At 37.5% G+C, this 12,091-nt stretch overlaps 4 protein-coding genes across 4 annotated transcripts; 2 read left to right on the plus strand and 2 right to left on the minus strand.

Annotated features, from left to right (window-relative positions):
* Window positions 1-41: 41 nt before the first annotated feature.
* Window positions 42-1,194, plus strand: LOC105224914 (carbonic anhydrase 2; the record flags this gene model as incomplete). Its single annotated transcript, XM_049455077.1, is given in 1 exon segment — window positions 42-1,194. A coding segment is annotated over 1 exon segment (141 nt), but the record flags the coding sequence as incomplete, so codon positions are not given.
* A 365-nt stretch (window positions 1,195-1,559) lies between these two features.
* On the plus strand, window positions 1,560-4,094 carry LOC105224916 (hypothetical protein). Its single transcript, XM_011203167.4, has one exon. It carries the CDS (start codon window positions 1,925-1,927, stop codon window positions 3,938-3,940), a length of 2,016 nt encoding a protein of 671 aa, XP_011201469.2. The 5' UTR covers window positions 1,560-1,924; the 3' UTR covers window positions 3,941-4,094.
* Window positions 4,095-4,150: 56 nt separating this feature from the next.
* LOC105224915 (palmitoyl-protein thioesterase 1) lies at window positions 4,151-5,680 on the minus strand. Its single transcript, XM_011203166.4, has 6 exons — window positions 5,523-5,680; window positions 5,233-5,470; window positions 5,003-5,161; window positions 4,796-4,945; window positions 4,608-4,734; window positions 4,151-4,547 (listed from the first exon to the last, which is right to left on the minus strand). Exons 1-6 carry the CDS (start codon window positions 5,614-5,616, stop codon window positions 4,425-4,427), a joined length of 891 nt encoding a protein of 296 aa, XP_011201468.2. The 5' UTR covers window positions 5,617-5,680; the 3' UTR covers window positions 4,151-4,424.
* An 862-nt stretch (window positions 5,681-6,542) lies between these two features.
* LOC105224917 (retinal homeobox protein Rx) lies at window positions 6,543-9,901 on the minus strand. Its single transcript, XM_011203168.4, has 3 exons — window positions 9,529-9,901; window positions 7,294-7,408; window positions 6,543-7,222 (listed from the first exon to the last, which is right to left on the minus strand). Exons 1-3 carry the CDS (start codon window positions 9,733-9,735, stop codon window positions 6,660-6,662), a joined length of 885 nt encoding a protein of 294 aa, XP_011201470.2. The 5' UTR covers window positions 9,736-9,901; the 3' UTR covers window positions 6,543-6,659.
* Between the last annotated feature and the right edge of the window lie 2,190 nt (window positions 9,902-12,091).

Consider the following 12,091-nt stretch of genomic DNA (forward strand, 5'->3'; position numbering starts at 1 on the left):
TCGAAATTCTAAAATTTATCGATTGCTTTCGCATGTTCCAGGTGCAAGTATTTCGCGATCTGCAATCATGTCCGAAGGATGAAAGCAAGAAGATAGTGAACAATTACCGCGAAATTCAACAGCCACATAAAGATCCGGAAATCTACTTCGCGCGCAATGCCAAACCAAAGTCGAAATTATGATCTGTTGCTGGGCAGCAAGACTAGATGGACAAACATGAACACACGCACCTTTACGTATATATCACAAACCGACAAAGCAGACGGAATTGAAGTGTTAAACAAAATACATAGCTCAGCAAGTCGCTTCTCACACGCAAATATAATTTTACATTGCATGCCTGTAGTTGCAGTTAGGTTGGCACTTTCGATGTACATCCCACGTACACACACACACACCTATATAACGCTGTGTGCATAGATGTACAACCACCGACGCACTGGACTACCCAACACGGCTCTGTCACTGAGTCATATGTACTTTTTTTGAACACATTATTACACATATACCCACTTTGGCATATACCATGTACGCATATTTGTAATAATCACCGCTATAACTAAAAGCTAGCGTTTACTCGTGCGGCGAGTATCTAAATGCACAAACAACCAGCGGCAGCGGACCTGCAGTATGCTTATGAGTTATCGTTTATCGGTTGTTGTATAACTAAATTCTTTTTACTAATAAATAATGTGATTTATCGTTGCAAGACAAGGCGCTCATCGTGTGCTATCTCCGGGTATTACTTACCTCTAACTCTAAAATACTGATACAAGTTTTTCCTAAATAATAGTATATGCTACTTTTATTTAATTTTATTATATTTATATAACTTGTTTAGGGTCTACATATATGTATATATCGATACATATATGTATGTGTAGAAGCAAGCAAAAAGGTCTAAAAAAAAATAAGAAACAAAAAATCATTCCTCATAGTTAAGGATTTGCAATATGGAATTTTGTTAGAATTAATTTTTGTTTTATTAAATGTATGTGTATGTGTGACATACCATTTTATCACTGTTTGTATGTAATATATAAAGCTTGTTACGAGGAATTGTCATATTTTTATATTCTAAAGACAAATAAGCAAATGATTTGTGCCGTTAGTACATAAATATATTTCCAAGAAATATAAATAAATGCTAAAGAAAATATTTAATATTATATAAATATAAATGTATGTATGTAAGAGTGGTGTATTTAATGGGGTGGTTAAAAGGGTTTTATATCTTGAAACGACAAGAGAGAGTGCTATGCCTATCATTTAGAGGACAACTAGTGTGATCGCCTATAAAAAGAGGATTTTTGGGATTTTTTGCTGAAAAAACTAAATTGTTAAACCTAATCAAGTTGAAAAATTGTCCATACAAGAACTTGGATACATATTTGATAATATTATGATATGCTATAGTCGTCCGACACATGAGCAGCTTGTTGGGAAGAAAAGGACGTGTTCGGAACGATATCTCATAACTGAGAGACTAATTCGCTGCAATAACAAATACTATGAGTGTGTCAAAAACTACCGCTGACAAACTAATTGTCAGCCGACATTAACTTCGCTCTTGGACTGATCGATAAGTGAAATAAATGTGTAAATAAAGAAATCAATATTTTTTTTATTAATTTACCAACGACTTCCATCGCCTTTGAAATTTGGCGATTTTCTTGAAATTCACTTTATATTTTCTGTCATCAACTTCCTCCTTTCATTTAAACAGTAAGCATTTGAGCTTTTAACTTTTTCTCGATTAAAATACATTTCCAATACACATATATACTAATTCATAGCCATTTATATCAAATATTTAAGTTTATTATAAAATTTGCTGGTATTTTCCGATTTCTTAGCGCAAACAAAACAAAAAAAAATTACCTAAAAAAACAATAAACACAGGAAAAGTAAAAGTTAAACCTACATGGCGCTTAACAGCTTCATAAATGCATTCTCACCGCCCTCCTCGGTATCCACAGAGCAGAACGAAGATGGAGGCGAGCGGCCGGGACTCTTCGTGCACAATCGTCGCATAGTCTTGGAGTTGGTCAATAAAATATTCGATAATAAACGCGGCAATGTGGAATTGTCCTCGTCACATTGCTCCAGCATTGCGAAGAAGCCTTCCGAATACAGCTATGACAACCGGCTGAAATACTGGAAGGATATGTTGGAGCAGCGTAAACTTGTGCAGGCGAACATACAGGAGAAAACCGGTAAGACGCCGGCGCAGATACTCTTCAATCGCGGTGTCACCGTTGATGAACGTGACAAGCAAACTGTGCGTCGCTTGATAGATTACGCCGAACGCTTGAATCCATTGACTGTAATGCAACGACAGGAAGCCATATTGCCGGAATATATTGACTGTAGCACGTGCCAATATGTACATGAAATACGTGAGACCTTGCCGAAGGCCGAGCGTGACGGCGAGAAGGTAGTCGAGATCACCGGTTTGCCGTTGGTAACGAAGGAAGAGCTTTTGGGTAAACCGAAAGAACAGGGCGGACACAAAAAGTCCGATTGGTTGAGATCCAAAGTGTTGGAGGAGCACATCGAACGCAAACGCGAGGACATAGAACGTGTAATTGAATTCTATCCAGACATTGACAAGCTGCAGATTGTGGGCGAGAGTTTCAGTAAGATGAATACGTTACGCCACAACGCAGATATACAATATATAGGTGAAGAAAAAATACATTTCATCTCACAAGACTCAATTTGTGAACCAACTGCGCCGGCAGCATCCACTTCGGAGCCACCGCCACAACCCGAATACAGTGTGCGTATTAACGAACATATTTTCCAACTAACCGAGAAGCGAAGCTCCAAATATGTTGAGCTGGAGGTACGTTTCGAGTGTGAACCCTTCGAGAAAGTTGTAAAGCGCGTTCTACATCTGGAGAATTTGGGCAAACGAGTGTTGGGCTTCGAATGGGTGCATCGTCCGTATTTCGAGAAAAATGCCGGTCTCCTAAAAGCCTACGATGACGAATTCCTCTTTCAACATAAACCGTTTCGCCTGACTTCAGGCGAGAGCATTGATGTGGTTGTGCAGTTTCAACCACGCCGTGCAGACATCACGAAACAAAAGTGGATGCTAAAAATCGATCCACAATTTTTCTGTCGCAAAGTGGATGCTGTTGTGGTGCGTTTGAGCGGTAAGTGCAAACCGGCGCCCGAATATATTGCCAAAATACGAGCTGTACAAACGGAGGTCTTAAACAAATCGAACACGACGATGGTGCGTCAAATCACGACACGCTTAGCCTCACTCACACCGCTGATTAAGTTGCCCGAAGTGATTTGCCCCTACAAGCGTACACTCACCGAACTAGAGCTATTCGAATTTTACAATCCCGGCTATCGCTGCGAACGCTATCACGACATACAACTGCTCAAGGAGCTGTATGAACGCTTAAAGAAGCCGCGTGAGCCCGCTTGGGACCTGAGCATTGAATCTTTGAAAGCCATCATCCTGCGGCAGGAGAGCCCCGATAAGCGCGCACTGTACTTTGTGGAGATGATTAGCATTTTAGAGGAGATGCGTGGCAGGCCGCCCATAGACTTTGATGAGAAAATACTTGATAATACGGAACGTGAGCGCACATGTTATGTGTATGTGCGTGGCATTATCTCAACGGGCATCGATGAGTGGGAAGAGTTGACGCTCACCATCGAGGAAGCCTTCTTAAAGGCGGCATGGAAGGAGTATGTAGACAATTACTCTAAGGCTTCAGAGGAGGGTGCAGGTGGCGATGCTGAGCATATAGAGATGCTGCTGAATGAATTCGACGAAGAAGAAATCAAAATGTGGCTGGTTAAAGAGTTGCGTCATCGCAAGCCGTTCCGTGACACGCTCTACATGCAAACCTACACACATGTGTGCAATTTTATTGAGGACATTGTCTCGGTTATAGAGAGCACAGACATCGTTTAAGCTATTCGGAGTTTTTACTATGGAGATAGTCGTAATATACAAATGATCCGGAGGTAAACTCGAATATGGCTCAAATACACATGCGATCCTGATATATGTATATACATATATGAGAGTTGCGTAGGCAAAGAATTTGTACAATTATTTCTATAATTTTTTGTATATTTTACTTGCGTATACATATATATACTTATAATAAAGAGAGGGAAATTTTGCATTTCAATTCATAATATTCGCTTTTTATTGCATTTTGTAGCATAAAGATGTATTTTACAATTACACAAGTAATATTACAGTATAATTACGAATGAAGACAATAATTTGCCATTAATTAATTTATATTGGTTAATATTTTTAAAACATATTATTTGGTATTCATCACAAAGTAGCTTAAAAATGTTCGCCATGGAGTATTATCGTGTGCGCAATCAATAAGAAGTGCCTATTTTAAATTCGAATTTAGAGATCATTCAGCTTTTTTATTTTAATTCGTGCTAAGTTGTGGTATAATATTTTCAATAAACCATTTGCTTGTCATTTGCAAGTGATCGCCCTCAACGGACAGATATATGAGTCGGCCATCTCTGTCCAATTGATTGAGCCCAAGCTGAAAAAGTTAGGATAAATAATAAAAAAAATCTATAGACAAAAAAGCTTGTAAGCTTACATCTTCAAATACGGGACTTTCGTTTAGAGGACGAATAATCGTATCTTGTCCGGGACTGTAGAAACCGAACCATTGCGATTCCTTTGGTTGTACGATAGTGTCATTCAAGAACATAACCATAACAAATCTACAAAAATATTTAAACGGTAATTTTATAGAAAAGATATTTCAATAAATATAGTACACACTTTTCAAGCTTATTTAAATTGTCTATATAAGTTTGATTGATAAACACTTCATTGTTTATGTTTGAAAGAAATGAACTCTTTTGGCGATATTCCTCTTCTTGCAATGGATCATGCCAATATGTAGCTTGCACTAAATCACGCTGCATCCACCTGTTTAAATAAAGACTCAATTGAAAAACAATTAAACTAAATTTTTTAACGACTAACTCTTTGTAAGCAGCGCGACGCAATAACTTCCGCAAGTGTTCACAAGTCGTACTGGTCAGCGAGGGACATTTTGGCAAACCGAAGACACCTTGGTGCTGTCCGCCTAATGTAATGAGCGTTTTCATAGGTGGCGTGGAGCAGCGCTGCGCCACGGCACGCCTGCATTGTTTTAAGTATAATATATACAATATTTAAATAACAATAAAACATTGCTTTGGTTCAATGCTTACAAGAATTGACCGCCTTGTGAGAAGCCAATAGCATTATAGCCGTTTGTTAGTCGCGTATCTCTGGCCAACTGCTCACACACATAACGCACTTGATCGTCGGGATGTATGAAGAAACCACTTTCATAGTCCAGCGCAATATTACCACCAATTTTCAATGACCGTACGTATGTTCCATTTGTTTCCGCTTCAATTAATTTCTTTATAGCACCCAAGCTGACGGGAAGACAGCAAGTATCACCTAGAAATATGTATTAAGTAGAAATGACTTTGTATTCAATCGAGCCACTTACCCATTCCATGCCAAAGTACAACCGGTAATGTATTGGAAACAGCTAGAATGCTATTGCTGAATAGCAAGATAATCAAACTTTTTACTAAATACATTATTGTCAATTATTTCTTTGGAGTATTAAAAAGTGGACGTTAAAGTTATCGCAGTAATGAAAATCTTATGAAATTCAAACAAAGAAATTGGTTTCTAATCACAGCTGTAAGCATAATCAATTTGTAATGGAAACATAAACAATATGTAAGGTTGCATTTTTCCGGCGTAAATGAAATCAATTTTGATATCTACTTCAGCAGATATTTATACAACAATAAAAAATATGTATACGAGTATATTTAAAATATATTATTTTTTAAATCAATAGCGTTAAGAATTATTTCAGCTTTTTTTGCGTTAAAGTTTTAAATTTCTATAGCGGTGCATTTAAGGTTAAAGTTTTGTTGCATTCAAGAGTAGGGTTAATTCGTATAAAACACGGGCAATTCGTATGAATTTTATATGAAACAGTTAAAATCTATTTTTAAAAACTAATGGCTCAATTAGTATGACATTTGAGAAATATTTTGTTAAATTTTCATGGAGAAATACTAAAAAAGACGATAATGGCAGCAATAACCTTGGAGCGTCTTGGAAAAGATTTGAACTGCGGCGGCACTCTTATCTATGGGTTGGGACTCCTCTAAACTTTTGTACGATAGCGTCTACTTTGAAGGAGTAAAGGCGATTTTTTATAAAAAAAAATCGGTCAATTTGTTATTGCAAAATGAAAAATAGTAACAAATTTGTAAAAAAACTTCATCGTTACCTTATAAATTACCAATAGAAACGGTTTCTAAATTTCAAATTGATACCTTCAGTCGAGCATCGAGTGAGGAAAACGCTTTAAATTTTGGAATCTGTTATATAACTTTCATAGTACGGATATACAAATAGGAAGATCGACCTGAGAGACTTTAAACATAAAATTCTTGAAACAAAAAATTTAAAAATTAAAAATCCTCCATTAAATGAAAAGCGTTCATAGAGATGCATACTGTAAGCTGTGACATTTTATTTATTTACATATATTTGTATGTGTGTATACCTAAATATAGCGGAAGTTATTTATAAGGATTTATAATCAGATTACAATTCAAAACTAATGCACACCATTTGTTGCAGCGCTTGTACCGATCGGTTGTTGTTGTGATTGTTGTATTAAATGTTGTTTATTACTCGAGAAATCTATGCAAGAACCTGACGTTAAATCGATCTCTTCAGAATCCGAATCATCGGAGCCTTCATCCGAACCGTGAGCCAAAGCATTGGCCATAGCACCCGGATCCGCAACCAAACCACTCATATTCATATGAGCCTGCAAAGCATTACCGAGCCCATGACCATGATGTTCTTTGTACAATTTTAACTCGGTGTAAGTCTTCTCGCAGCCATTGGGAATCTTGCTGTTTGAAGTGTCATTTTTCGCCTTCTCCATTTGATCTGCGTCTAATTTTTGTGTGTGCTGCTGTTGTTGTTGAAATGCGGGGTGCATCATTGTAAAATCGCTGGGCATGGATTGTCCATTAGCTGCGAGCATTGCTTCAGGCGACGATAAATGTCCGTCCTTCACTTGTGCGCCACTGCTGAGATTCTCTGCTGTCATTTCCGTTGGCGAGGCGCCGTTCATTGCAGCCGCGCCAGGAATTCGTGGCACACGATCTCCTGTTTGATTGTGGAAAAGCATAAAAGTGATTTGTAATACAAATTTTTAAATGTTTTGGAATTGTTGGTACCTGCCGCTATAACCGTAGGCGTGCCCAAACTCAAGCAACGCATCCGCCAGGCATCCTGTAAAAGTTGTAAACGTGCCTGCTTTCGCCATTTGGCTCTCCGATTTTGGAACCACACCTGCTTGAAGAAAAAGTAATGATTACTAAAACTGTTTAAAAAATCTAAGGGAATGAAGAAGATGGGCGTAGGTAAAAGCTTTTATTTGCGGACAATTCTTTTAAAGAGCGCAAGTAAAGCCGGATTAATACACATAGTTTAAGCCTCTCCAGAACAAATTAACAAAAAAACACATTTTTTCGAACTTACATAACCTTTTAAGTCTTTACTAGGCTATTATATGCAATTGTACAGTAACCAGGCAGCATTATATGGCAGTAAAGTCCCTTAAAGATTATTCAAATTAGAAATGCAGAGCTTTGAATTTCACTACAAAGGAGCTGTCTCTACGCAGTCAGATTTCTATTTCCCTTAAATACTTACACACAGCAATCATTAAAAAAAATGAGAGCGATCAAAAATTCAAAAATCATGAAGAACATATTTCTTTGATGGCTACTTCGAAAGGCATAAAATAATTTGAAAAAAATGGAAGTAGCAAGTCCTCTCACTTATATGTCGAATCCTAAGCCTCAACTAATAACTTTATACAAAGCTTATTTATTTTCTATATACGACTACTTTTTTGTAAAAGAAAGATCTTTTTTCTTGTTCCCCATGGGAGATTAACGGCTTCCGTCCTTTTAAGCAATCTTTGGGAGGGGTATTCTGATATGATGATTGAAAATGTTGTTCTTTCGTTAATAATCAGAAAATATCGAGTATTATAGAGGATTGTGTTCTTCGGTATCAGATCTTTTAAGACCGGCCAATCTTTGCAGAATGCTTGTTGTTGTAATTGTTGTTATTTTAAAAATAGTATAGGATTTTCAGTACGATCGAGTTATATCAAATCGATTCTTTGGAGGATATGTATGTAGATATTTTCAGAGTTCCACGGTCGTTTCCAAGGTTTCCTTTCTTAATTCTAGTAAATGCAAACAGGAGTCAGTACTGTAGTTGTAAAAGTTTTGACACTTGGATCAATCGCAAAATCTGGTTTAAGGCCGATGTTTAGTACATAGCATTTTCAGTACCTACTATATTCTTTCAAATTCCACTAAATTTAGAATTTTCTGGACATTTTGGGGTCAATTAAAAGAAAGTTTGAGTTATCTATAGCGCCTTTGAGCTGGAGAAAATGCTTAGTTCTGAGTATTTTTTTATTTATTATAAGAACACTTTCAAAAAATGAATGTTCATGCTTTTAAGAGCAGAATTCGGAGTACTTTTGGCTTAAATTTATATCTAAAAAACTGCAAAACCCATTGAACAGTCGCTCCTGCATGGAGGATACGGCTGACAGAAATTTTTGTTGGCTTGTGGAAATATAAAGTATACTATCTTTTAAGTTGAAGTAAAATGAACAAACTGTGCTAAATTTTAATAAAATCGGTACAGTAGTTCAGGACTTTATTCCGGACAAAAGGTTGCCTTTTGTTATACCACATCGATGCCATATCTGTCGGAACAAATAACACGACTTTTTTTAAGTATACCATATAGATTCCAGAGGTTTTACTATAACTGTGTTTTTAATTTTTGTTTTTTAGTATATAATCCTGAAACACCGATTTCACATGGATAGTCTAGGAACAAATTGGAACTACACAAATAGTTTTAGATCACAGCCTTTTGTAATAATAAGTTGAATGAAATTGAAAAACAGGACCATTAGATGAAATGCCCAACCGAAATTTTTTCACAAACAAATTTTAAAAAAATGTTAACAAAAAAATAATGCTAATTAAACTGGTGGCCCACCAAATTCTTGTTAAATTTTTTTATTATACTTTCGAATGATTTATTTCGAAATCTCGAATTTGGTGATTTTCATAAAGAAGTTAAGAACATTTTCACTTGAAAAATGTGTTATTTTGTCGTACAGATTTTCAAGTGCAACATAAGCCCCTAATCCAAGACTGCTGCTTATCTTTGAAACAAAGTTTTCGTCTCTGAAATCACTATTTTCTTATAAAAGTGTCGTTTTTGAAATCACTATTTCCATATAAAACTACAAATTCACGATTTTCTCATTATTTGCGAATATTTATATTTTATCAAATTCCGGCTTCACACTCCAATTTTTTTATATATATTTTTTATTTGTTTTTAATTGGAAACCCCATGCGGTGCTTCACCTGTACACGCGCTTCGCTCAAACTGATCCGCAGCGCTACTTCCTCGCGTAGGAACACATCCGGATAGTGAGTTTTCTGGAAGAGCGCCTCGAGCTCCTGCAATTGCTGAGGTGTAAACGTTGTGCGATTACGTCGTTGACGTCGCCGACCGAACATGTACTCGGTTAAGAGGTCGCCCGGTAGCGGCGAAAGAAATGGACCCGCCATTTTCACCGAAATTTAAATTAATTTCACTCCAAAAAACGCGCCTAAAAATGCAGCCTAAGCGAGCGGTTACGAGGCGAACGGTTGTTTCAGCTGCTGCGCGTTGATGTTGCCGCCAGGACGTTCACGAGATGACTGTGCGCATCCTTAGCCATTGTGTGCTTTTTATTATTGCATCGCCGTTTACCACTAATGTGGCCTTTATGAGCGCTCATTTGCAAGCGCAGGACGCATTCTCCGAAGTCAGTCGGATTGTGTTGGGTATGTGAGTGGTTAGTGAGTGGGCATGCGTTTGATGCATTATGGTGAGCTGGTGGGTGGTGGGTGGCGGTAAATGCACTAGGCGTGGAGATAATTAGGCTTATGTATGCTTATAGGATTTCCCATTCATTGAAACTGCTTTTAGTCACCGAAGCTTACGCATGAAGTTTATGCTCTCTTACTGCTGCGCTCTCTAATCGGCTCTCTCGTGGCTTAGTAGTTTAATCTTTACACGTTGAGAGAACAATGCCCACAATACGATTTGTTTATAAGTTTCTCTGATAGTTCTGTATGTTTGCTTAAATGTTGAAGAATTTCGTTAATGCAGCTTAAAAGTTATACTTCTTTCTAGGTTAAGACACCAAATTCCGTTATTATTATATTCTTAAAAAAATAAAAAACACCTTTTCAAGCACAAAGTACGACATATTTAGTAACAAAGGTCCTTAGCTTGGAAAACCGCAAGAATATATCGGGTTTTTCAAAAGGGACGCCAGAAAAGTAGACCGATAGCGACAGCAAACGACGCCATATTTTTCTTCGCTGTTTTGACATTTCTCTTCAGTAAGGTTTGCCATTTCATGATGGAAAGGTATACGATCCAACATCGAGTCGAAATTATTAAAATTTATGGTCGTCATAATCGTCCTGTGAGATCAACAATTGAGCATCTGCCGCTGGCGCATCAATTAAGGAAGACCCAAATCAATCTCTCATGTCGCTCTCAAGCGTTGTAAATCTCTGTGACGTCGTTGTGGAGAGTTTTTTTGAAAATATCGTGGCGTACATCCTTAAAAGATCAAATTGACGCCAGAACTGAACCCGTTTGATCACCAGAATCGTGTTAAGTTTGTGAATTGGGCTAAGCAACAACTTGAAAATGATTTGAATTTTCATCGAAAAATCATCTTCAGGCGCCACAAGCCACACAGCGAATGTCCCAATCGATTTATTGAAAACCAAGTTTGGTTAACATGTTATCTCAGTCAATTGGTCGCCTCAATCGTGCAGTTTGACGCCGTTAGACTATTTTCCTGCCAACAAGCCAGCGACGATTGTTGAACTTCGTACGGATATCGAACGTGAAAATGCAGGACTGCAAGCGTGCCCGTGGTGACCATGCAAATAACATCGAGTTTCATACATAATGGCATCGAATGTACTTTCACAGGAATAAAGAATTTCATTGATGTCCCAAACCATTTTTTTTTTGAAGCTCTCTTAAAGACTCATTATATGTTTCAATATTGCCTTGGATTGACCTAAATGACGTTTATCTATAAGAAAATTTCATCGGCGACACAAAATTTACTCTACGAAGCAGTTGAAAGATTTCAAAGGAGTTCCAGCTCTCCGAATTGATCGCCCAGCACCCTGTATTGTTCCCAAAGGAATATCAAATATTATTAATTTATCCGAAACAGATATATGCAGACCCCTAAAACTAAACGAGCTTATTGATTACTCAGTAACATACCGTATATATGCTACATAACTCCAAAGGGGTTCGGCTCGATCCCAGTTTCCGACCAACGTCCAACAAGATTTTGAATAGTGGTCGTGGAAAACATGAGCATATAATTTCTATGTAAAAATTTTTAATTTAGACCAAGCATTGGAGATATGTCTAGAAAACCCGCCAATCTCATGATGAACTTTTGTCCGAGAGTAGAACGTAAGGTGGTAACAACCAGACACTTTCTCCTTCAATGTCCAGTCTTTGCAAGACTGAGGCTCAAACATCTCGGTAGTCTTACCTTCGGCGAACTAGATGACATAGCCGAACTGATTTAATTTGGGATAGGCTCAAAACGCTTTGTCGATTTGTAAGGATGTTATGAACCAGTATATAGGATTTTCAGGTACCACTATGGCCAGTCTAGCGTTATAAGCTACCCAAGTGAGATCCTTGTTAGGATCTATCTCATTTTCTAACCCCAATCTAACGAGAATTTGATGAAAGAAATCTCTGTATTGGGTTCCAGTACAACTCTTAAGGTTTGTGATGATACTGGAAAGCTTAAGAGGGGAGATATTGATTTTCTTAACGAGAATACGATCAGCTGGCTACTGCTCTTTTGCCAAACTGTGAAGTAGA

Source organism: Bactrocera dorsalis, chromosome 4 (assembly GCF_023373825.1).
Source record: "Bactrocera dorsalis isolate Fly_Bdor chromosome 4, ASM2337382v1, whole genome shotgun sequence".
In the NCBI taxonomy this organism is placed as follows: Eukaryota; Metazoa; Arthropoda; class Insecta; order Diptera; family Tephritidae; genus Bactrocera; species Bactrocera dorsalis.

Excerpts from the sequence above, each read along its gene's own strand:
- LOC105224916 (XM_011203167.4), top strand. The coding sequence starts at position 1,925 with ATGGCGCTTAACAGCTTCATAAATGCATTCTCACCGCCCTCCTCGGTA.
- LOC105224915 (XM_011203166.4), bottom strand. The coding sequence starts at position 5,616 with ATGTATTTAGTAAAAAGTTTGATTATCTTGCTATTCAGCAATAGCATT. Across the intron at positions 5,471-5,522 it reads TGTACTTTGGCATGGAATGG|GTGATACTTGCTGTCTTCCC; the intron begins GTAAGTGGCTCG and ends ACATATTTCTAG. Across the intron at positions 4,735-4,795 it reads AATTTAAATAAGCTTGAAAA|ATTTGTTATGGTTATGTTCT; the intron begins GTGTGTACTATA and ends ATATTTTTGTAG.
- LOC105224917 (XM_011203168.4), bottom strand. The coding sequence starts at position 9,735 with ATGGCGGGTCCATTTCTTTCGCCGCTACCGGGCGACCTCTTAACCGAG. Across the intron at positions 7,409-9,528 it reads TGAGCGAAGCGCGTGTACAG|GTGTGGTTCCAAAATCGGAG; the intron begins GTGAAGCACCGC and ends TTCTTCAAGCAG. Across the intron at positions 7,223-7,293 it reads GCCTACGGTTATAGCGGCAG|GAGATCGTGTGCCACGAATT; the intron begins GTACCAACAATT and ends ACAATCAAACAG.